This window comes from Leptonotus elevatus, chromosome 11 (genome assembly GCF_054856555.1).
Source record: "Leptonotus elevatus isolate MCC_2025b chromosome 11, RoL_Lele_1.0, whole genome shotgun sequence".
NCBI classification, from domain to species: Eukaryota; Metazoa; Chordata; class Actinopteri; order Syngnathiformes; family Syngnathidae; genus Leptonotus; species Leptonotus elevatus.
The window spans coordinates 12,033,674-12,057,500 of NC_141249.1; the positions used below are offsets into that span (position 1 = coordinate 12,033,674).

The following is a 23,827-nucleotide window of genomic DNA, read 5'->3' on the forward strand; positions in this document are numbered from 1 at the left end:
CTCCTCTAACTCCCGGGGGCTTTTAATGGGAAGTGGGGACAGTGGGGTTAATGCTTTGCTGTAAGCACTGCTTAGTACTAGTGATTGGGTTGCAGAACTTCGCCTACAAGCAAAATCCAGTGGAAATGACTTCCACCGTCCAACCCTGTGGGCACTTGTGATTTTCACCCCCCTCCCCTCTTTTTTTTATAGCACTGCGTCCCCCAGAGGTCATAGGTGAATTTGATGTGATGATTAAAAGTTTCCTCCCTCAAGGTGACCTCAATACCGGCGGAGGTGAAAGTCAAAGACGGCGACATGAAGATGAGAGACGGGCATGGAGGTGACAATCTGTTTGGGGCGCATGGTGAGGCGCTCGCGCATACACTACAAAAGACGCTCCTATTGTGTCCTCACCCCCCACCCCCTCCCCCTTTGTTGCAATCAATGATTGTATGTGACATGATAGGTATAAAGTGTCGTACCTGGGAAAGGAAGCATCGACAATCTAATCATTGTCACATCAATGATTACCACAAGGCGTGATACATTTGAAGAGGCTTCTATCACATCTGCTATTACCTGCCTCTTCCTACATTAAGCCCCTCGGTACACAGCCTCTCTCTTAACTGCGTGTTCAATCACTTGCACCAGCGGCGGCCTATTGGTGCGGCCGAGCGAGCTCTTACGCCCGACACTGACGTATGCCCACGATTAGCCTGGATACAGTTCAATTATGATAAACAGCACGCACACCTCTTAGGCTGTGATTAAAGCTTCAGCTGGGCCTTGATAAAGAGATCCCATCAGCAGCACATAACACACTCACATCAGTGTTGCAGAACATACACCGAAAAGCCGGGATGTAGCTCTTCTTTATCATTCACACACCAGTGGTGAAGCAATACCCCTTGCACGCCGATTTTCAATTTCGACTATAGTATTTATTAATAATCTCCACCTTCTCCAAGCCCAACTTATACGATACACCCGCCGCCACTGCCTTATAACTTAAGATAGGTTTAGATATTGAGAGATAAGAGGGCGAGCAGTTTTGATGAATGGATGAGCAGTGATGAAGAGGAGATATCAGAAAGAGAGGAGCATTAATCCAGCATTGGGCCGGAGCTATGGAGCCAGAGGGGGGGGGGGGGGGGGGGGGGGATAAGGGGAAGTGAGTGAGGGAAGGAGGTGGCAAAAGAAAGATAGCCTCTTGGCTGTGTTCTGTCAAGGGAGAAATTACACATTTACGGAGGTTTTTTCAAGCAACGACGGGCACCATAGATCAAACCACTGGATTTATGAGCCAATTTTCAACATGAAATATAGACACAGAGAATCAATTTTACCCATGTTTACTTGCCGTCTCTCTTCTCTCTTTCTCTCTAAATTGAACGGCACGCAGAAAAGAGTTTGTAACACTAACAGTGCAGATTAAAGATGGATATGCAATTCAAATACTTTACACTTGGAATGTTTAGATTGTCCTCTTCAGAGTTCATACAAATCCCCACATTCCAATGAAGTTGGTGCGTTGTAGATAAAAACAGAATATTGATTTGCCAATCATTCTCAATCTGTATTCAATTGAATACACTACAAAGACAATATAATTCAAATTGATGAACGTTATTATCCTTTTAAAATAACGGCCCAAGTTATATTTTGACAAAAAAAAAATTGGGCTTAACATTTTCTACTGTCCACCTCTGCTAAAATTGGCGACATCCTTAGTTAGGAGATTATTCAATTCCACCCCTGAAATCAAATTATTAATGCATATAATATAATCAATTTGCTTCCGTTTTTCATGTTTTATGAAAAAAACGGAAAAAAGTACTTATGCCATTAATTAAAATATTCTCTCAGTTTGATTTAGTGCCTGAAACACGTTCCAAAAAAGATGGACTGGGCAACAAAAGACCGTTGCTGTGTCCAAATGTGCACCCTACTCCCGATATAGTGCCCTACTGAGGGGTCGCGCCATTTTGTAGTGGTGTCCGAATGTCCGGGGAACTTAAATGTAGGGCACTCAAAATTACCTACTTTGAAAAGTAGTGAACATCGATGTTCACTCAATCGGTTTAATATAGACCACACTGCATTGCGAATATGAAAAAAATATGGCGCGAGCGACAGCTCAAATGCTACGGAAAATTCTTACTTCGTTTAAGTTGAAAATATGTACAACAAAGGAAATAAAGTCCGATTTTAAAACATTCATTCACAATAAATAGTCGGAGATTTACGCGCCGGTGCGTCGTAACAGTTACGGTGGTCACGTGATATGCGAAGAGGAGAAAGTAGTGAGCTGGCTGTCCGAATCGCCGAACAGAATGAGGGCATTACATATTAGAGTTAGACCACTTTATCGTGTGGGGCTATGAAGGGTTAGGGGATAAAGGTGGACATTCGGATACAGCCCGTGGAACTTGAGAAATGGACGCAGGTGAACAGTTTAAATGGAAACAGGTGAGTGTCGTGACTCGGTACAAAAGGAACATCCCTGACAAGGCTCATTTGCGTGGTTAAATAGTCCAACAGTTTAGGAACATTTCTCAACATACTTGTAAGGAATTTAGGGGCTAAATTCAGGTCCACAATATCATCAATAGATTTGAAGAAGAATTTGGAGGAATTTTTGCACATAAGTGGCAAAGCTCAACACCAACATTGAATGTCAACGACCATTGCATGGAGAAGTTGGCATCATTAAAATGTTGAAAAGTACCAACAGGTTTTAGACCAACATATGCTACAATCCACACAAAATCTTTTTCTGGGACGTCCCTGCTTATTTCTGCAAGAAAATGCCAATTGTCAAGCCACTTTCTGCATGTGTTACAACAGCGTGGATTCATTGTAAAATAATGTAATGTGCAGTGTTCCCTCGTTTTTCCGCTGGGGTTAGGTTCCAAAAATTACCCGCAATAAATGAAATCCACAAAGTAGTTAGCTTAATGTTTTACATTTATTATAAATGTATTAAGGCTCTAAAATCCATCATCACAGTTCATACACTTTTCTCACTGAGGCATTTAGATGTGATCACATTTATCTTGTTTAAACATTCTCAATGTTCAAACCTTCATAAATGTTATAAAATGGGTACATCTGCGAGAGAAAAAAATACATGGAAAATAGCGCTAAAAAAATCCGCTTAACAGTGAGGCCGCAAAAAGTTAACTGTGTTATAGCGAGGGAACACCGTATTCAACTGGCCTGCCAGCAGTCCAGTCCTGTCACGTTGGCCATTGAAATAGTGTGGAGCATTATGAAGTGCAAAATACAATAATGGAGAATATCAACAACAATATCACTAAGAGTTAGGGTCTTCATTCCAGACTTATTTTTAAATATAATTTTTTAAAAATAGTGTGTATGTAATTAAAGATTCCCAGTGATCCCCTGTTCTGGGCCAACATGTTCACAATTTGCATAGAAATGATGTCAGCATAGGTTAAACGACATCATTGACACGCAATTAGCAGAATTATCAGGAGGGAAACTAATTACATCCCCATGACTGTGCCAACACGCTGATCGCTGCTTAATTATCACAGTAATGAAGTCTTTAGTTGTCACTTAATGTAAATGACACATAAAGCAAGGAAGTCATGAGTCTACATTCTCCCTGGCAAATGCGTATTCAAAAGGTAATTTTGCTAACATTAAAGTGTCTGAAGGCGCCTGCAATGTTAAATGTATAGATTAAAGACGCCAGGGGCACAGCAAGTGAAACAATGAGGTTTATTGAAACATGGACTAAAGCGTCATGAAGGTCACCTGAGGACCAACAACAAAATGAGTCCATGGTGTCAGTACACAAACACATCTCCAGTCAACATTACAGCATTATCAAGACACAAAAACAAGTGTCTCGGGAGCCTCACGGATAGCGGCCGTCCCACTCCAGAGCCTTCTCTTTCATTCCAATTCATTCCAATTACTCAAGTCGTTCCCATCTTCTTCCCCATGTCCCGATTAGCTCTGCCTGGCAATTTACAGTTGATCTTTCCTCATCTAAGGCGGAACATTGGCGAAAGCAGGTCGACGACGAGTAATGGAATGAAATGTCACTCAGTCGTCGCCTTTGTCCCAATGATGGTGAGCAGCCTGAGCCCGGATGGGTCAGGCAGGTGCCATTAGTAGCCGAGAAGTTGCGTTTGGGACTGTGCGTGTGTGTATGTGCGGAATCCTGCCGTGTCTCGCATGTTCAGCCGTCTTGTTTTCTTAAGGCGAGACCTTGTTCCCGTCCCCACCTTGTACCAGTTCACATCAGGGCTTCTTCACCTTCTTCACCGAAGAAGAGCTGGATGCTGATTCTCTCCGCTTACGCTGGAATGTGATAAATGTTACAATCTCGTCAAGGCCAACTCAGGCGTAACTCCACTTCTCTCTGCCCACATGAATAATTGATGAATAATATTTATAAATAACATATTTAATGTATTTTAAAAAGCAATTCAAGGATTTAAATACAGTTAACTCAATTTAACTCATTCACTGCCCATTGATGGCTATAGACGTCAAAAATTCATTTAAACTATTTCTATTAGTTTAACTTATTTTTTTCCACTTTTGCTAACAAGAGTATGAAAACCTAGAATTTTGTTTTATTGTACATTCAGTACATATATACAATTTGTGATTAATCGTTAACTAGTAAAGTCATGTGATTAATTTTATAAAAATTATTAAAAATGAGGGGCGTCAGACGATTAAAATTTGTAATCGTAATTAATTGCATGACTAATAGTTGACTCACGATTAATCACAAATTTCATATCTGTTATAAATGTACAATACATTTTTTTCTAGGTTTTCATAAAAAAATTAAATGGAAAAAAAAAGGGTAAACTAATAAAAATAGTTCACATGAATCTTTGACGTCTATAGTTGTCAATGGCAGTGAATGAGTTAATGACTTTTAATGGTTTTTAATGACCCGCAGAAACCCTGTAATTGGTCTTGAAGTATGTAGGACAGAAAAACTTCAGCGATGAATGACTACTTGTCCGATTATCAAAGACCAGATGTCAGCTCCTGCTGAGAGATAGCGAACTCACCGAGTTGGGGGTCAGCGGAGCTCCCACCACGTCAATGATCTGCTCCTTGGCTTCAACCTTGATGTCATCAGTACCGGGCCACGCTTGGGCTTCCCCCACCGGAGTGGAAGCAGTCATGCTGTTGGTGCCACCGGGCTCAACGCTTTGTGGCGCGGGCGTCCCCATGATTCCGCAAGCTCCTCCGTTTCCGACCTTCAGCAGGGCTTCGTAGCGGTGACGCAGCATCTGTTGTTCGTACTCACAATTGCTGTGCGCCTGTTTCAGCTCATAGAGGAGCACCAGGTCGCTTCGCAGCTCGTTGAACATATGCACAATTTCTTCTGTTGGCATTGGGTTGAGATCTGTGGTACAAAAACAACAATGTTTATTAAAAAAAAGAAGAAGAAAAAAAAGAGTCAATATTTAATTTAATTTAAAGATCAGGTATATATAAATACTGGTAAATAAAAAGTTAAAATGTGTGTGTGTAAAATACTTTATTGTAATGACAAAATAAATTCTCATGTTATTAATTCGGAATTAAATAAAATATATTTAACCAAGTGTAATACAATTTAAACAAAAATGTTAAATGCATATGTAAAATTGTTTATTTGACTATTATTGTATATATTTGATAATGTACATTATTCAGTGGACCGTAACTCTACAAAGTTTAATTGCAATGTATTCACAATAAAAGCCACACTTAAGTTCTATGTAATGTGTCTGCTGCAATGGGACACAAAGTTTCCCACTCACACAAAAAAAGTTTCCAGACTCACCCACTCCTTGATCCACCAGAATCTGCTCAATTGCCTTGATCTTCTTCTGGCCCACTGAGCCTGGCAGTTTCATCTTAAATCACACACAAATACAGAATGTGTGAGAGAGACACGCACTCACAGATGTGATTCAAGGTATAGCAAGAGATATGATAAACAAATCAGGCTTTTTAATTCGTATGAAAAGCACTTCAGCGGGCCAGATCAAAATGTTTTCATTCACTGAACTATGCCTGATTGATTATCAGGAGGGGAACTCTGCTCCGTAGTCTGGCTAATGCGCATCCCATTGAGAGCAGCAGCTCCTCATCAGTCTTGAAGATGAATAAGGCTGCCCCATTGCTGGCGCTTACAAACATCGGTCCTAACACACGTCAGCAGCAGAATTAATCATCACGTCGCTAATGAGGGATAGTGAGCAGAAGTCAAACATTCTGGCCGGAGTGTCATGTGAATGCTAAAACTTAAATGAACTGGTTCCACGTTAAGATAAGTGAAATACAAAGACTTGTCTTGCAACTCCTGCTCCATGAAATAAAATTCAAAATATAAGACATTCAAAGTAAAGCTGACAAAAGGTGAATTATTAAACTATAGTATTATGACAATGTTATTTATTTATTAAGTAACTAGCTCTGATAGAAATCCCCCACACAGACATTTACTTAAATACATGTTCAGGAGTTTAAGCATGAGTATAAATTCAAGCTTTCAGGCGGAAACCTGTCCAAATATTTTAATACAAATCTTTTTTTCATCCCATTGTGGGCCTTTTTTTTTTTATAAGTTATCGAGCAATTTAAGTGTTGAAAATGGATTGCTCTCTTTGACGATGCAATTTTCTCAACAAATCAGCCGTGTTTTTAGTTGACTAAAAAGTGATGGTTTTGGAGGTGTGAGTATTCTGCCTGATGCCAGCGATATGTCGGAAGTATGTGAAATACTGCTAATAAAAATGCGTTGGACCAATGGTACTCACCCTCTGGCTGCGAAGTGTAACTCCAGAAGATTTAAAATCTGGGAATTTGATGCCTGCTGTCTCAGGAACAGCCTAGGGAACAACAATTAGAGATGGATTCACCGAGCCTAACAAAACATTTACTATCAAACATTTAATTAACTAGCTTAACTTTTTTTTTTTACATTGTCAAAATTCAACATTTCATTCAACATTATGAAGCTGTTTCCTACATTGTGAAATAATAATAATATAGTATAATATACTCATCAATACTCTTCACAGCACAGTTGATTAATCAGATATGTTGTTAAAATCATTTGACTCATATTTGAGATGGTGCTTGTGCTTGAGTGCTTTTTTACCGGTTTTTCTGTTTCTCTTTTCTGTGGAAGTTTCTTTTTGGAAACTCTCTTCTCGGCTCGTCTCAACTCGGTGGTGGTGTCGGCGGCTTTTATGAGCTTCTGCAGATCCTGAGCATTCTTCTCCCGCTCCTTCTTCCTTGTTTCTATCTTTCTCAACTCCTGGATAAGGTATTCTTCTTCTGCCACCTGCAGGTAAGACAACAAAAGTACAAGTAACATGAGCAGAGCTGCCAACTTATAGAAATCCACTTCCAAAACAATTTGTCTACATTTACATTTTGTCAAGAACATGACCATCGGCACTCTATTTTGCAAACAAACAAATAACATTTCTGATAGATTGGATTGGATAGTTTATGCAGACAGTAGTCTAGGTTTCTATTTTGTGCAATGTAGGCTACTTCTTGCAAAAATGTCTTCTCTTGGATGCTGTTTTTGTATTTCCTGTATCCACTATTGCTGCTTAAATGCTACAAATGTGCCCACTGTGGGACTAATAAAGGTTTATCTTATGTTATAAATATTTATTCGGTTACCGTGATGTACTTTTAGCCTTATAGGCGCCTCCTCTCAGCTGACATAGGTGATAATGTACAAATTCATTTATGTTTTCCAGTTCCAGTCCTGTGTATGATTATTGATGATCACATTGTGTATGATTTTCTCTCCACTTATGAATTTGCCCACTATTTTGCTGTTCAAATTTTGGTTACACTCCGCTAGCATGCGGCTCCACCCAGACCCTTGTTTTTGGTGCTTCGCACCTACAGTACAAGCCACAATAGCTTAGCAATTAGCATGGCTTCTCCATCTTTCTGCTGTTACTTACGCCCCCCCCCCCCCCCCCAAAAAAAACCGTACGTCCTCCCTTTCGTAACATTTGGCAAGCAGGTCTGCATTAGCAGGCTGGTTATTTGCTGACAACGCTCTATTTTCTACTTGGGCACATTATTTTACGTTAGCATGGTGCTGCTAGGAAAATCTTTAAATTGGAGAAATCTTATTATGTAACAATTCCTTGTTGGAAAAACAAATGCAAGGTTTCTCACTTGTTCAGGTGTACGATTGAAGAGCTTGTCCAGTTGTTCTTTGCGTCGCCTTTCATGACCAGCATCAAAAATGTAGATCTTGGGCTCGGTCCCTGAAGGAGCACGGACCTTAGTCAGCTTCCCACAAATGCCATAGTAGCGCTCTTTGAGATCTTCTACAGACCGTTTCTGAAAGGATGAACAGAGAACATTTGCTATTAATGAAAATAAAATGAGTCAGACATAATTTAGTCCTTATAATTCTGTAATCTTTGATGAACAATATTGTGGTGGAAAGAGGGGTGATTACTCTGTACTGCTGGTGATCATAGCGGTCATGTACTACGATAAAGCGCAGGTCAAAGCGTTTGCACAAATCAAACAGGTGGTCCGTCTCTGCTTTAGTCCAACTGTCGTCATGGAGATGCAGCTGGTATTCCTGCTCCGAATACACAGGTACCTGCACTGTCTATTCAGGGAACAAGGAGGAAAGAGAACATTTACATCTTAACAAGGAAACATTGATGTCTTCTGGCTCAAGAGATCAGATTGAGTTCCCAATTCCCACCTTGTTGAAGCGGGCAAAAGGGTAGTCTTTGCCCTCCTCTGCCACCCGTCGCCAGTGGTGAAATATGGCACCATCCCTTCGAGCAGGATTACTAAAGGACATCCACTTCCACGGGCGAACCTTTTTACAGCCCAGTTTGGCTTTGACTGTCCTGTAGCCTTGGGTAGTGTCACTGGGAAGCAGTGGGGGCGCATCCCTAGGGATTGTCAAAAAAATCCCACAGGATTAATTTTGTATGTATACACTGAAAAGGCAAAATATTTAAATGAAAAATACATACTTTTTATCAGAATACAGTAGTGCATAGACCTCTCTGTGCATTCCCTCTGGCCTCTTGAAGGTCAAGGTTTCAGTTGTTTTCTTTGACTTTTTCTACGGTGGATAAATAAGATATTAATTACCTGTCAATTTCATCTACCGTATAATCAATCATATGTAGACTCTTCTTGCTGAAAGACGCTTTGCTCTTGTTCACACTATACAAGTACCACTTGCAATGAATGGAAAAAGTACTGTTTAACTCTTACCTTGTCAGAATTGATGAGGTCCTTCTTGCTGATCGGGCCATCGTTGTCCCCTCCCGTCAACTCCAAAATGTCCCTCACATCAGCACCAGTACCCATGATGCTATAAATGCTATTTACGAACGCTTCACACAACTCGTAAACAGTGTATTCGAGCACTAGCGCATATTCATTGACGTCTACACAACGCGTTGCACGCTAACGCTATCATTTCTGCGGTATATTTCAGGACTACGATATACCCAAACGCTATATGTTTAAGTAATTTTGAAGATGGCGTTAAAATAATAGTTTAGCGTAACAAGCGCTATTTTCTGGTTTAATTTACCTTGCTATTGTTCTGATTAGCCAACAAACTGCTAGCATTTCCGGCTCCTCACTGACGTCTCTTCTTCTTTGTCTACGTTGTACGTTGGTTATCAACATACGAAATGGCGCCACCCGCAGGAGTGGAATGTTTTATCATTACATTATTTCCATAACGCGTTGTGAAGGATAGTGTGGAATGTATTTCAAAATTTGTAGCGTCTTGATCCTTAATTTTATTAAAATTTTAATTGTTATGTATTAATATATATTCTTAAAAAGAGGATCGTTATAGTAGATCTTATCTATTATGCGGTCCAGAAAATTGATGGATGGATGGATGGATGGATGGATAGATGGATTACACATAACTCATTTTCGCTTGCGAGTTCATAAAGAGTAAATATATATATATATATATATATATATTTTTTTTTTTAGTAGTGAAACCGTCCTGCCCTCTGCTGTTCATAACTAAACACATCCAGCGCATCCACATCACATCGATGCAGTCAAGTTTGTTTGGTAAGAGTGGAGAAACTATTCCGGAAGTGTGTTCAACTTTAACTTAAAATCTTGGATCGAACATGCATCATATAAAAACGATTTGAAATTGAAATGACAGGATTTGATAATAGTCAGAAACCGTTGAACAAACTAGATATGTCTTCTATAATTTAGCTACTTAAAGAATACAATGTTGCAAGTCAGACTCAATATGTGCTGGTATTTAGACTAAACAAAATGTAGTATGCACATTACTATATATATATATATAAAAAAAACATAAAACAATTTTATTTTTGAAGAAAAATACGGAAGTAAGTGTTGTCAAAATTCTACATCCGCCCCGGCCCTCACGAAAATTTCCTCCGCCATTTTCAGTCTGTTTTGCGCACTATTTCGACTTGAATTCAACTGCAGTCTGCTGGCTTGTTTTTAAGAGAAGTTTACCTCATTAATTTACAATCAATTTATCATCGATATGTCAAACGAGCAGAGCGAAACCACGTCCGTTAAAGCTGAGCAGCAGCAGCAGCCGCCGTCGCCCCAGCAACAAGGGTAAAGTATACTGTTCGACCCCTTTGTTAGCCTTAGCTAGCTCGCTAGCCAACGAACCACGCGGTTGTGACGATTTTGGGACATCATGGAAACATCATGCTAAATTGAAGATCTGCGTGTCTGTGGGTCGTGACAATGTCTATGTAAATATGTTTAATATGGAATCGGGTGTGTTTGTGTTTTTTTGGCTGTGTCATTAGTCAATAGGTCACTAGAGAGGTGCAGCCATTTTACGCTTGACTGCTAATCGACGCTGCGTTGGCAAACTAAGCTCATTCGTGTAAAGTAACATCCGTTTAGAATTTCTATTGAAATGTCAGTTTACAATTATTATTTTTTACCTTAAACATTTTTATACTGCGCATTATCTGCCGCGTGTGTTAATTCACCATCACCAAGGCCTCAGAAATTAGCTATTGGGTTAAACAAAGAAGAAGAAGGAATTATATAAATATGAAATTGTAAATTATTTACCCCCTCCACCCACACAGAGAAATGAACGGGAAGCTCAAACACGACGGCAATTCTAGCAGGAAGGAGAGGCCCCAGAAGAGAGGTGGAGGTGGACGCTTTGAACCCTATGGAAACAAGAGATACCGAGTTTTTGTCAGCAACATCCCCTATGATGTGAAATGGCAAACCCTGAAAGACCTAATGAAAGAAAAAGGTAAGGGTTCCGGATTAGGGGGTTCATTCAGTCCACGTGATTGTGAGTGTGGTAGTTTGGGTTTTTTGATTGGAATACTAGTGCTTTAAGAGGGCTTTGGGATTTTTCAGTCGCACATCCTCTTAGGATAAATTGTGTGGTTTGTAGAGAGGAGGCCCAATGTATTTTTGTGGTCAGCTAATGATTTGCAGTAGGTTTGCACTGAGGCTGTCACCTTGGAGGTCAGACAGAACGACCATTTCTATTTGAATTTTTAAGCAAAAATGTCCAGTGGTTTTTGAGAGGTCTGTTTAATTCCTGATGTCGCTTTACAAATGAGCAATAGCCTATTAGATGATTTTTCAATGACTTGCATGACAGAAAATCTGTCTTGCGCTCTCTCACGTGGCGATATGCACAACTTGAGTTTTCATGTCTTTAAAAAAAATAAATCTAGAAATTTGAACAGACGGAGCTGAGAAATCCCCTTTCCAATGTACACTATTGATTTAGAACCATTTGTCCACCATTGTGGGTTTTCCAAAAATTCTAGTCTTTTTAAAAAATCATTATTATTAACGTAATTCAGCATCTTGGTGCTTGTAATAGTATGTTCTGAAATGCCGATAGAGGGCCCTCTTAAAGAAGGGCCAACTGGTATTTGTTATTTGATTGTGGAGTTACATTTCATTTTCTCCTTTTAGGTGTGCCCTTGACAAGCAAAATGTTTTCTCAGCAGGTCTCCATGTTGTGCCAATCAAAGACGTGTGTTGGGATTGTTTGGGGTACAGGTCTACAAAATGAAACAACTTCTTATGTCCCACTGTCCTTGTCTTTAGAGGTTTGGTCCATTTTGTTGAACAGGCCCCATATCTGGAGTGAAGGCTGTGGTCGACAATGAATCTAAATTGTAAACAGTGAATTAAGAAAATATCGTTCATTACTCTTCTGCTCGGCAATATCATTACTGTAACTGAGGCTATGGTCAGTGTATTCATAGGATTAGACAGACTCAGCTGTATGACAAAGGTAGTTATGCATTGACTTGAGGTTTACGATGGTGTCTCAGTGCACACAGGTTAGCAATGAAGCGAGTCCTGGTCTTCTAGAGGTTTTGCATACTTTCTAAAACATTTTGTCAATTATCAAGTACAGTAGATGCTTTATTTTCTAATGGGAAGACTTGGGGCAAAACTTGTAGAGCCTCAGTCCTTTGTTTTGGTGCTTTGGGAGAATCTTTTAAAGGGACAGGGTTAAGGAGTACATTTTGGTTAAGAAAAAGTTTGCTTTTTGTAGACCTGTACCATATTGTGCTGCGACAGAGGTGCTGGAGGAAGGCTCGGGACTCCCAGTCTGAGCTCACCGGCCACCTTTCTTGTTTCCACTCTAAACCCCAATTGTTCTCTCGGCTTCTCTCCCTTGGTGTGTGTCGTCTGGGATCTGATTTGTAGTGGGTGAGGTAACGTACGTGGAACACTTAATGGACGCAGAAGGCAAATCAAGGGTAAGTGCAAATATATACAAATACACCATTTTTGAACTATCCTTGACAAACTTTGTGTTTGTCAGCTTTAGTTTCTCTTTTCGTTGTTGGGCAATTGTCAGACTGAAACCTGATGGCGTGGATTAGATTGTGACATGTCGGAGACATGTCCTTTGTTGTGTCGCCTGTGGCCTTGACGTGAGGTCATTTTAGGGTTGATACTCTGTAAGGACTTCAGCTTTCTCTTAGCTGTGAGATCGCTTATACACACACAAACGTACCTACTTGGTTGCTGGAATTTCTTCTAATGACCTAAAGAAGGTGAAGATTCTGCAAGTGGCTGTCGAAGGTCTTAATGATGGTTGTTTAATCCAAACATATTTTAGACAGAAGTATGTCTTTTCTGGAATAGTAACCTCCAATATCTTTGTATTCAGGAATCCAATTTCACTGTGGATTTCCTCTTTTGGATGTTGGAGAGAACAAATAAGAATGTGACCGCTTTGTGTTATTGATGAGAGATTTTGTTAAGCAATTGAATTGTTGTGGCCAAGGTTTTAAGCGTGCGGTAATATGTGTTGATGTGCATGATCTTCATTTAAAAATAATAATGATAATAATAATCTTGTAAAATCTAACCAAGTATGATTTTTCTAACTTGAATCATATTTTTTCATTCTGGGTTGTTCCATGGTCTTCAATCAACAAAGGGTTGTGCGTAAGTAACTGTATTACTTGACAGTCTGTTGTCATTTCAATCGCGTGCTTGTATGACATTGCTATAACACTTCTTCCTACTGGTTGCTTCTGGTCTAGTGTGGTTGAGTTTAGGACTGATGAGCTAATGAAGAAGGCAGTGGAGAAGGTCAACAAGCACAACCTCAATGGCCGTCCCCTGAAAGTGAAAGAGGTTTGCCACAGAAACAATTAACACAATAATTCTCCTCTCCTAAATGGTCACTGATGAGTATTTTTGTTTAGGACCCTGATGGCATGATTGCTCAGAGGGAAATCAGCAAGGGACAAGGGGGTGGAGGACCCCATGGTGGTATGGGTGGAATGGATCGCATGAACATGGATAGAATGGGCCCTGGACCAAATGGCCCCATGGTCAACATCCCTCCCAGCCTGATGAACAACCCCAATATTCCCATGGAGGTCATCCATGGACTGCAAGCCGGACGAATTGGCAACACAGTCTTTGTTGCAAATGTGAGAATTATGTGATGATGAAAATTGGGGATGATAAGGTTTTTTAAGGTGTTATTTATTTTTGTTTTGGCCAACAGTTTTCATTTTTTTGCATCCCTGGTAAAAACGACAATATTTGCTGTGTGTCTGTTCTCTTGATGCAAGTCTTAACTCTGCCTAATGTGTTTCTTCAGCTTGACTACAAAGTGGGTTGGAAGAAGCTGAAAGAGGTGTTCAGCATGGCTGGCGTAGTGGTGAGGTCGGACATCCTTGAGGACAAGGACGGAAAGAGCAGAGGGATGGGCACCGTAACGTTCGACATGCCCATTGAGGCAGTCCAAGCTGTCTGTATCCTTACTTTGAATAAGTCTAAGCCAAGTTAACAGAGTTTCAAATACTTCCAGTTGTACAGCTTTCCTTAATAAAGTTGCAGCCATGTTGAATGGACAGCTGTTGTTCAACCGAATCATGCATGTAAAACTGGTATGATTGCCAACATGCCCCTACAGTACAGTTAATTTATCTGCTCTTGTGTATTCTTACATTGTTTTTGTCTCTTTCAGGATGAGAAGTCAATGCCCAAGGATTTTGGTCCACCTGACAGAGGTGCACCTCTTCCACGTAAGCATAGCAAATGTTTTAGTATTCATAAGGATTACTATAATATCTGTTAATCAAATGTGTCTTCTTCTTTTTTTTGCCCAGGTGGCCTGAGTGGTATTGGTTTGGGTTTGGGGCCTGGCGGCCAGCCTATTGATGCAACCCAGCTTAACAGAGGTGGTGGAGGAGGAATGGGCAACATGGGCATCGGAGGTTATTATTGCAAAGTTCGTACTTAAGAGAAGAAGAATACATTTGGTAGCTCATTGGTCTCCTGTGTTCTCTCTTAGGAATGGAGGGAATGGGCTTTGGCAACATGGGAAACCGTATGGGAGGTGTGTTTCAGATTTCAAGTCTTTCTTTACAGGATTTTGTGGTCCGTTGTACTTATGTGCTATTATTTTTACGTGGTCTGAGATTTAGGAATGGACAACTTCGGGGGAATTAACAATATGGATCGCTTTGGCTCTTCTGGGATGGGCAGAATGAATGGTAAGGAGTTTTGATACATAGAAAGCTCAAGTGTAAAGCTTACCTGATATCCAATTGTCGCATCTCTTGCGTTATCAGAGATGGACCGAGGTATTGGTGGTGGGTTTGACCGAGAGTTTGGTCGAAATGAAATGGGCATGTCTCGCAATAATTTTGGAGATTCCTTTGAAAGAGGTATGGGACAATTATCTTTGAATGACAACAACTTACAAAGCCATTCCTAGACATTAATACCAGACTGCAGGTTAGTTACCCTTTTGTCTTACGCTTTTTCTCCCATTTACAGGAAATTCAATGGGCATGGACCGCATGAATTCTGGAATGGACCGTCTAGGAACGAGCATGGATCGCGTTGGAGGGATGGATCGGATGGGCATTGACAGGATGGACCGTGTGACTGACCTGGACAGGATGGGCACTGGCTTTGACCGACTGGGTTCCGGGATGGACCGACTGGGTCCTAGTATGGACAGGCTTGGAGGTGGCCTCGACCGTATTAGCTCCAATATGGATCGCCTCGGCCCAACTGGTTTCGACCGCTTGGGATCAAGTTTGGATCGCATGGCTTCTTCTCTCGACTTTGGCTCCCAAATGGGCATGGATCGCATGGGCAACACTGGGCTTGACAGAATGTCCAGCAACTTTGACCGCATGGGCTCCACCGGAGGTCTTGACCGCTTCCAGTCTGGTGGCCTTGATCGTATGAGCGCTGGAATGGACCGGATGGCATCTGGTGGCGTCAGTGGTCAGTTTGATCGTTCTACTGATTTGGAGCGTGGCTTCGGTGGCAATTCCTTTGGGGGAGCTGGAGCGGGAGGCCCTGGAAGTGGAGCAGGAAATACCAGAAAGGGTTGCCAGATCTTTGTCCGTAATGTAGGTTTCTCATCTTCTGTCAAGTGTTGCTACTATCAAGAAATTCCCATATATTGTGATTAACCCTTTTGATTTTTTTGTCTTGTAGCTGCCATTTGATTTCACATGGAAGATGCTGAAGGACACCTTCAACACATGTGGTAAGGTTGATAATGATCAGCAATGAAAACACCGCAACAGTAATTGTAATCCAGTACATATTAATTGGCGCTCTTTGACCCCCTACCCCGTGTTTCTTTGCAGGCATGGTGCAGTATGCCGATATCAAGATGGAAAATGGCAAGTCTAAGGGCTGTGGTGTGGTTCGCTTCGACAACCCCGAGACTGCTGATCGTGCCTGTCGTACCATGAATGGCTATCGTCTGAATGGAAGAGAAATTGATGTTCGGATTGATAGGAATGCATAGGTTGTTCTTGTTAGCAGTCATCATTTAGCTGCTGGTGTTTATTACACTATTGTATAAATTTGCCGGATGCTCTCTTGATATTCCCTGGATTTGATTTGTCACCATGAAATTGTTTTAGTAGACTGTTTTTAGTTTGTAAAAGATGTTTTTAGTTTGTAGCAGCCGTTTTTTTTCTTCTGCCATGGTTCATCTGACCACTTTGTAATTCAAGGTGTTTTGATAATAAACTTCAACCATCAATTTGACTGTTTTTGTAATTGGATTTCACACCCATGTAATACTTAAAAAAAACATATTTTAAAATCAATTTTCTGTACTGTTCAGCCGCATTGTGGTCGTGGATAAGCTAAATGCCAGCCACACATACTGTACATAAACAAGCAATGACAGCTGTGGGACATTTTTTAAAGAACCTTACATTTGTAATGTGGGGGAAAAGCTGGAGAAATAATGTTAACTCCACGTAGGACGGCCGGGGCTCGGATTCAAACCCATAACCAGTGAAGACCCGCCCCCACTGCAAGATTATAGCCAATGAAAAACGAAGATCCTCCCCCAGGTACATGGCTGGTCGACTCGATACCGGAAGAAGGGTCAGTAGTCACCAGATTCAAGATGGCGGCCCCCTTGTGTCAGTGTTATCAGGTGAGGGTTTGGGTCGTTTGTAAACAATTTGTAAACAAAATACTTGTAACTCTAGAGGAGTGTGGGATATCCGTTACTTCGATTCATTTTGATCGCGTGTAACTTAAATAATCTGCATGTAGCTTGTCATGTGTCGCGGTACATTTTCCGTTATTGTACCATGGAAACAAAATAGGCAAAGTATTCTGAACAAAACTGACCACTTAATTAAAATGCTTACTCTTAACATAATTTTTTTTGACACTTTAACGAGTGGTTATAGTAGCACAAATTCAGTTTCAGTTTTACCGCAACTACGAAATTTAACATTACACCTTATGCTCGGTTCAACCTACATTTGTGCGAATATATTTGTATTTACAGCATTATCTTACGGCTAATATTGTGCGTCTGTCATCAGGTATGTTTAAAAAGATACTCTTTGGCATTCCCCTCATCTTTCTTGCTGCTGCACAACAGAGCAAATGTGTTCAGAATACGGAGCATTCTCTCAGGCTCTTATCAGGTAGGACTATCGACAAGTCACGTGTACCTCAACCTTTGTATCCCCCCCCCCCAAAAAAAAATCCTCTGCTATGTCGGTACTGTATCTACTATTTACATAGGTGCCTCAGTCCTCACTTCTCCAGGCGAGATATTTGTCAGGGGAGAGGGGCAGAGGAAAAAAAGGTTTCCTCGGTGAATTCCTGGAAAACTTGAAGCAGGAGATGAGCAAAAACAAGGACATGAAAGAAAACATCAAAAAGTTCCGGGAAGAGGCAAAGAAACTTGAGGACTCTGATGCATTGAGGCAAGCGCGCAGGAAATATGTTAGTATCTGACCACACATTTGTGTTCATCTGTGTAATCCATTTGGTTGAGTTTGATAAAACATTGTCATGTTCCTAGAAAACAATTGAGTCGGAAACTGTCAAAACTTCTGAAGTTTTCAAAAAGAAGTTGGAGACCCTCTCAGACACAGTAAAGGAGGTACATTAAATGACGGAAACGTGCCTACGATCAACATGTGGCCCAAGTTGACTGATCCATTTGTATTCTTGGTGAGTAGGGCCTGGAGGAGGTCACTCGTACAGAAATTGGAAAGAAGATTAAGGAGGGAATGGAGGAGGCAGCCAAGACGGCAAAGACCTCAGCAGAGAGCGTCTCAAAGGGTGGAGAGATCTTGGGAAAGACTGGTGCATTCAAAGCCATATCACAGGTTTGGATACAGTGCATGAATGCTGCAGTGTGAAAGTTTTTATTTTTTTAAAGCGTGACAGATGCATCCTCATGGGATTTCCGGTGGACTACAGGGGAGGAGAAAAACATGAACATTCATAATAGATTCTAAACCTGTAAATCTAAATTGTTCAGAATTTTACCATATGACTTTGTATAATCAGGGCATGGAGAGTGTAAAGAAGGAGATTGGTGATTTGGGCCACACTGGCCCCTACCGGCCCCCTCCTCGACTCAGAAAGAGGAGCGAATTCTCCTCCAAGGGGTCATCAGACGACAACAAGGTCTTTGAAGCCAACGAGTACGTGAGTGGCCACCTGCTTTGCTCTCATGCTGAGAGGGGCACGCCACAGCCATGTTCTCCTCTCTGGTCCAGCGTGTTTATTTAAACACAATGGCAAGGTTCTTATCTTGCGTACGTGTTCTTTAGGGAAGCCATGGGTATGGTGCTCCACAAGGACTCCAAATGGCACCAGCAGTGGAAAGACTTTAAAGACAATAACGCCGTCTTCAATAGTAAGGAAACAAATCATCCAATTCTGTTTTATGTCACAAATGTTTGTATTTTTATGATGTAAAAAGAGACCGAGGTGAATCATTTTATAAACATTTTCCACCATTGTGAGTTGGGATAGACCTATTATGGGGCGAGCCGATTATCCTTTTTATGAATCTAAAAGCCGATAAAGCTGGGAATGTAGCGAATTTAGGGTTTTCATCAGGATTTGTAAGATGTTCACAGACAGTTTGGAACATATTCAGATACATTTTCACTGTCTGCGAAGATCTTTCGAAAGTTAAAACAACTCATCCCACCCCCAAAAAAAATTAGACCCCAAAAACCTGACATTTGAACTGATGTGTGTTCATTTTATTTTATTTTATTAAATCACTGTACGTCTCATTGTTTTACGAGCTGACTCTATGGGAAGTCCCATTTTTACGTTTAACCTTATTCATACATTTGCCATTATGCTCTCACCTTTTTGCCCAAACTTCATTTCCCTCTCCAGGGTTCTTTGAAATGAAGATGAAGTACGACGAGAGTGACAACGCTTTCATCCGAGCATCACGGGCCGTCACTGACAAAATGACCGACCTCATAGGTGTGAGATCTAATAGTCTGCGTTAGTCATGCTGTGAGGCTTTTTCAAGCTGATAAAGGAAAAGTATAATAGAACTGCTATCTCAGCTGGATTGAACCTTGAAGTTATGGTAGTCTGATGGGAAAAAAAAAAATCTACCTATAGCCATCATTTTAACCTGTATTAGTTTTTATTGACACTCTCTGCTATAGTAGTTTGATTATATATTATTGAATTGTAAGTGCTCATAGTTTGTATGATTATTTAGTAGTTTTAGTGAAGAAAAATACACGTGTGCAGCATGTGCCTGAATTATTCATTACAACCGTCTGTTCAGCCAGTCTGGTGTTGTTTGCTGCTTAATGCTTTACTGTGTTTCACTAATCACGATCACACACGTCCAGGTGGACTGTTCTCCAAGACGGAGATGTCTGAAGTCCTAACGGAAATTATCAAGGCGGATCCGTCCTTTGACAAAGATTATTTCCTCAAGCAGTGTGAACATGACATCATCCCTAATATTTTGGAGGTATGAAGCAAAAGGCGAGGGCGTTATTGTGGAGTTTCGTTACGTCAATCAAACACACAAATTATTTCCATGTTTATGCACAAAATGGATTCCAAAATATGGAAGTTCAAATTAATGATGCTAACATTTGGCAATGTCAGAAAGGTTGTTGGAGTGATTTGTTTTTTGTTAGAAATATTCAAATTTGTGTTGAAAACTAAACATTGTTTCTTTGTAAAGGAAATTTCTCTCACACAGTTCTTGTATTGAATCTTTTGATTGTTCAGGTATACCCAATGAAGTTAGTTTTGTTTCTGTTCTTTCTCCATATAGGCAATGGTCAGAGGGGAGCTGGAGGTGTTGAAAGACTGGTGTTATGAAGCGGTACAACTTTTGTCTCACACTAAAGTACTACAAGTCTAGAAATGGACTTGAATCATGAATATTAAGTCTTCCTTTGGTTACACCCCCCCCCCCCCCCCCATAATGTCCAGACGTACAGTCAGCTAGCACACCCGATCCAACAAGCCAAGGCCATGGGATTTCAGTTCCACTCAAAGATCCTGGACATCGACAGCATAGATGTAAGTTACAACATACTGCCAAACTCGGGCAAAATTGATGAGAAACAGAAGCTTTCTCCTTCTGCTCAGAGAAGCCATCCTTAGCGGCTTCTCCTAAATCTCTGACAGATGGTCGCCACCGCTGGCGCCATGATAAATTCAGGAAGGTAATTTCCATAGATCGTCAGTGCGACAAAAAGACCAAAGCAAATCCCATGAGAAAGCTTCTCACTTTGATCATAAATCATCTCAGGATGTTTGTTATTGAACAACTAAATAGAATAATCATCTGTGAAATGACTCGAGGTGCAGGAGTTGCAAATACTTTACCCGATAGACGACTGGATATGAACTCATTCACTCCCATCCATTTTCACTGAAGCAACCCCCTTCACTCTTGGCTGTTTTACTGGATTTTGACTGATTTTGCAAAGCCCACATAATATTGTGTTCTATTGCTATAAAAACATGAAACCTACCAAAAGAAAAATTAGAGTCTCTTCTTTCATCAGGAAAAAATATATATTTGTATCTGTTTCCGTTTTGCAGCAATTAGCAATACAATAGGTTTCATCATTCTCATTTCTGGTGAAAACACTGACAAAAAGAACTTGTTGCAACATGGCCGCCCTGGCTGATCTCTTGTCTTCTGCTGCCACTTGCTGGCGTTTTTTTGTTAAAACTACCATTGCTTTAAGGCACCTCTTCACGTCAGAAGCTGCACCAAAGCCTTCTGTATGCTCCTGCATAAAAAAACATAAATAAATAAAAAGTGTAACTACGTTTTTGGGAGTGAAGGACAAAGTATTAAAAAAACATGTTTACATGCATCTTGGATAAACATTATTAATAAGTGCATTAAAAAAAATCACAATTACAAAAGATGTAATGCTCAGAGACTGTCTGAGAGGATTCAATTTAATTTGTATTACTGTGCTTGCAGAACTGTTTCTAATATTTTGCTCTTCAAAATATTTCAAATTGTTCCTCAATTGTCTGCAGTTTTTAAAAGCCTCACTGTGTGTGTCCTCTTCTCCAGCTGGCCATGGGAAAGATGATGGACCAGGGTCCGGTGTTGATTATCACCTTCCAAGCTCAGTTAGTGTTGGTAATACGAAATACCAAAGGAGAAGTGGTGGAAGGTGACCCTGTAAGTGACACGCTCAAATGCACATACGCGGGATCATTAGATCATATTATTTATTATTAATGATTTCACAATGGTAATTGATAAATTATGAAAATAATGCTTATTTTGACATGAATATTACTACATTTGCATAGTCCCAAATGTGTGATCCAGACACAGCACATAAATTGGCCAATTGTGCCCCCTTTGGCTGTAGTTATTTATATTATTTACAGCCCTCGACAACTATTTCAAGGGCTGTAAAATCAGCCTAATTGTCTATTTTAGTGCCTCAGGGACATGCGGTGGTGTTATGGAGGTCAAGGCATCTATTTAAGAAAAAACAAAAGCCTCTCACAATTCATCACATATTGAACCTCTCACAATGGCTGGATTAACAATCCTCAGCAGGGTTCGGATCAGGCCAGTCATAATGTTTATTATTGTGTTTGTAGTAAAGACTGTTTAATATCGTGGCCCTCGGTAATTAGATTGTCCTGGTCCACCTAATACTGCTGCGTCACAGTTGAGACAAATGATGAGTCATGTTCTTGTCTTCTCTCTCGCTAGGATAAAGTTCTGAGGATGATGTACGTGTGGGCCCTGTGTCGAGACCAAGAGGAGCTCAACCCGCATGCTGCCTGGAGACTACTTGACATCTCTGCCTCAAGCACCGAGCAGATCCTTTAAGACTCCCCGATACTCACAGAAGTAACACTCGCTCACCCGGAGAGAGAACATCCTCAACCTGAACACTGTGTAATCAGATTGGGAGGAAACGAGTCAGCTCGCTGCAGAGAATGCTTCTGCTTCATTACGGTGGCTTTTTTTTTCTCACACAAGGGGGCGGTAGAGTACCAACTCTGCTCATGCACCTGAACCAAGTCTGCAAGGTGCTGGATATTAATTCCCAACCTCCGACCATATTTAAATTTCCTGATGGCAGAATATGTGGAAAACAGTACAAAATATTGCACCAATTTCTCCCCAATCATGTTTTCTGTTTTTCCCTATAATGTGGGGGCATCTACATGCCAATCCCATTTGTATGATAATCATCCAGTGTAATTGGCAAACTGTCAAAAAGTCTATATTTATTATGAAAATGAATGATAAGCCCAGTCAGACCCCATTACTAACACCCCCCCCCCCCCCCCCCCACACACACACACACAAATAGCCGTCTTTGGAAATAAATGTCATGTTGATAAGAATCAAATCTACAGTCCAAGCATTTTTATAGTTTCCTGGGTGTTAATGTCTGCACACTAGTAATTATTTTTAGATTAAAATTCAGTCTAAAATTGTGATAGTTGATGTTTTTCTTCCTTTGGAACTAAATGCTGAGTTGCAGTGTGAAGTCATCGGAACACCACCAACCATTCACATTTACGGTTATAATTGTGCTTGGCAGGAAATGGTGATCAATGTCAACATGTTTTTAAATGATTAGTTTTTACTTTAAATGAGGTTTATATTACGATTAGCTTGACCTCCGAGTGCCCTCGCTCTATAACACTTATGGGATGGATGCTTGTACTGGAAGTCGCCATTATGTGTGCTGCTCAATGTGCATGCAAGCAATTTAAGAAACCTCGGTGTTGCAGAGTATATAAAAGTCAAACTAGGTAGGTTCCAGGGCCAGCTAGTGTTGCCACAGTTGCCATGACAATGTAAGTTACATTACAGGTTAGTTACACTCAACAGCTGCAACCACTGCCCTAAAATTTGACCATTTATGACTGAAACATCTAATTAGTAGATTAACACTTTAGCTGTTCACAGTGGGTGCTCCTGCAAGCCTCTGGCCATTAGTTTTCAGACTGGATTCGGGTTCAAATTTCCTGCCCTCTGTCTGCGGTTGTGACGTCATGTGTGCATGGTGTACGACGTGAAAAGGGGGGGGGGGGGGTGTAGTTTCATTTTTCTGCCACATGTGGCAGTAGCGATTAAAAATTATATTTTCTGCGTTCAGTAGCTTCAACATTACTATTATTTTCATTAGTTTATGTCTTGTTTCTAGTGTTATGTTTGATCCGTTTTGAGTAGTTTAATTTGTTCCCTTTATTGACAGGAAAAAGTTTGTATTTAAAAATTGTATTATTGTTTTGAGAATTGTATTTGGCTTTTTTAAATAAATAAAAAAACAACTTTTTTAGAGTTTATTGCACTTACAGTAGCATATTTGTGTAGATGTCGGCTAGTTCACTGCCTCTGTGTCATACACAGGTATAATGACCGTGCATAATGTTAATGCTTTTTTCTTTCATCGAACGGACGACAAGTGGCAAACTGCACCAGAGGCTAATGTTAGCTGCTCCTCATCACAGTAAAATGAAACTTGAGAGGTCTCATGTATTTCTA

The 23,827-nt window shown here is 40.6% G+C and overlaps 3 protein-coding genes across 4 annotated transcripts; 2 read left to right on the forward strand and 1 right to left on the reverse strand.

Moving 5' to 3' along the window:
- Positions 1-3,715: 3,715 nt before the first annotated feature.
- Positions 3,716-9,635, reverse strand: dmap1 (DNA methyltransferase 1 associated protein 1). Its single transcript, XM_086088263.1, has 10 exons — positions 9,259-9,635; positions 9,012-9,103; positions 8,732-8,927; positions 8,474-8,632; positions 8,185-8,352; positions 7,136-7,321; positions 6,792-6,863; positions 5,813-5,885; positions 5,049-5,389; positions 3,716-4,317 (listed from the first exon to the last, which is right to left on the reverse strand). The coding sequence occupies exons 1-10, from the start codon at positions 9,352-9,354 to the stop codon at positions 4,258-4,260; spliced, it is 1,443 nt and encodes a 480-aa protein (XP_085944389.1). The 5' UTR covers positions 9,355-9,635; the 3' UTR covers positions 3,716-4,257.
- Positions 9,636-10,405: 770 nt separating this feature from the next.
- Positions 10,406-16,555, forward strand: hnrnpm (heterogeneous nuclear ribonucleoprotein M). Of its 2 annotated transcripts, XM_086089584.1 has the most exons (16): positions 10,406-10,623; positions 11,115-11,290; positions 12,721-12,773; positions 13,463-13,470; positions 13,569-13,662; positions 13,734-13,964; positions 14,138-14,291; positions 14,377-14,426; positions 14,507-14,564; positions 14,649-14,756; positions 14,834-14,878; positions 14,961-15,035; positions 15,114-15,209; positions 15,322-15,908; positions 15,997-16,048; positions 16,152-16,555. In XM_086089584.1, the coding sequence occupies exons 1-16, from the start codon at positions 10,547-10,549 to the stop codon at positions 16,313-16,315; spliced, it is 2,028 nt and encodes a 675-aa protein (XP_085945710.1). In that variant the 5' UTR covers positions 10,406-10,546; the 3' UTR covers positions 16,316-16,555. The 2 variants fall into 2 exon arrangements, with proteins under 2 accessions (XP_085945710.1, XP_085945709.1); XM_086089583.1 differs by lacking the exons at positions 10,406-10,623; positions 11,115-11,290; positions 12,721-12,773 and having other exon boundaries at positions 12,902-13,470; positions 14,967-15,035.
- Positions 16,556-16,904: 349 nt separating this feature from the next.
- On the forward strand, positions 16,905-23,541 carry timm44 (translocase of inner mitochondrial membrane 44 homolog (yeast)). The gene is made up of 13 exons (XM_086089148.1): positions 16,905-16,960; positions 17,361-17,465; positions 17,566-17,769; positions 17,849-17,929; positions 18,009-18,158; positions 18,343-18,479; positions 18,609-18,694; positions 19,192-19,284; positions 19,668-19,792; positions 20,105-20,155; positions 20,266-20,355; positions 21,374-21,484; positions 22,034-23,541. Exons 1-13 carry the CDS (start codon positions 16,931-16,933, stop codon positions 22,151-22,153), a joined length of 1,383 nt encoding a protein of 460 aa, XP_085945274.1. The 5' UTR covers positions 16,905-16,930; the 3' UTR covers positions 22,154-23,541.
- The last annotated feature ends 286 nt before the right edge of the window (positions 23,542-23,827 follow it).

Bases quoted from the DNA above. Each gene is read 5' to 3' on its own strand.
- timm44 (XM_086089148.1), top strand. From the start codon at position 16,931: ATGGCGGCCCCCTTGTGTCAGTGTTATCAG. The intron at 19,285-19,667 runs GTGTGAGATCTA...ACACACGTCCAG, and splicing joins CAAAATGACCGACCTCATAG to GTGGACTGTTCTCCAAGACG. The intron at 20,156-20,265 runs GTACAACTTTTG...CATAATGTCCAG, and splicing joins AAGACTGGTGTTATGAAGCG to ACGTACAGTCAGCTAGCACA.
- hnrnpm (XM_086089584.1), top strand. From the start codon at position 10,547: ATGTCAAACGAGCAGAGCGAAACCACGTCCGTTAAAGCTGAGCAGCAG. The intron at 11,291-12,720 runs GTAAGGGTTCCG...TCTGATTTGTAG, and splicing joins AGACCTAATGAAAGAAAAAG to TGGGTGAGGTAACGTACGTG. The intron at 14,565-14,648 runs GTAAGCATAGCA...TTTTTTGCCCAG, and splicing joins CAGAGGTGCACCTCTTCCAC to GTGGCCTGAGTGGTATTGGT.
- dmap1 (XM_086088263.1), bottom strand. From the start codon at position 9,354: ATGGGTACTGGTGCTGATGTGAGGGACATTTTGGAGTTGACGGGAGGG. The intron at 8,353-8,473 runs GTAATCACCCCT...TCATCCTTTCAG, and splicing joins ATGATCACCAGCAGTACAGA to AAACGGTCTGTAGAAGATCT. The intron at 4,318-5,048 runs GTGAGTTCGCTA...ATCACATTCCAG, and splicing joins CTCCGCTGACCCCCAACTCG to CGTAAGCGGAGAGAATCAGC.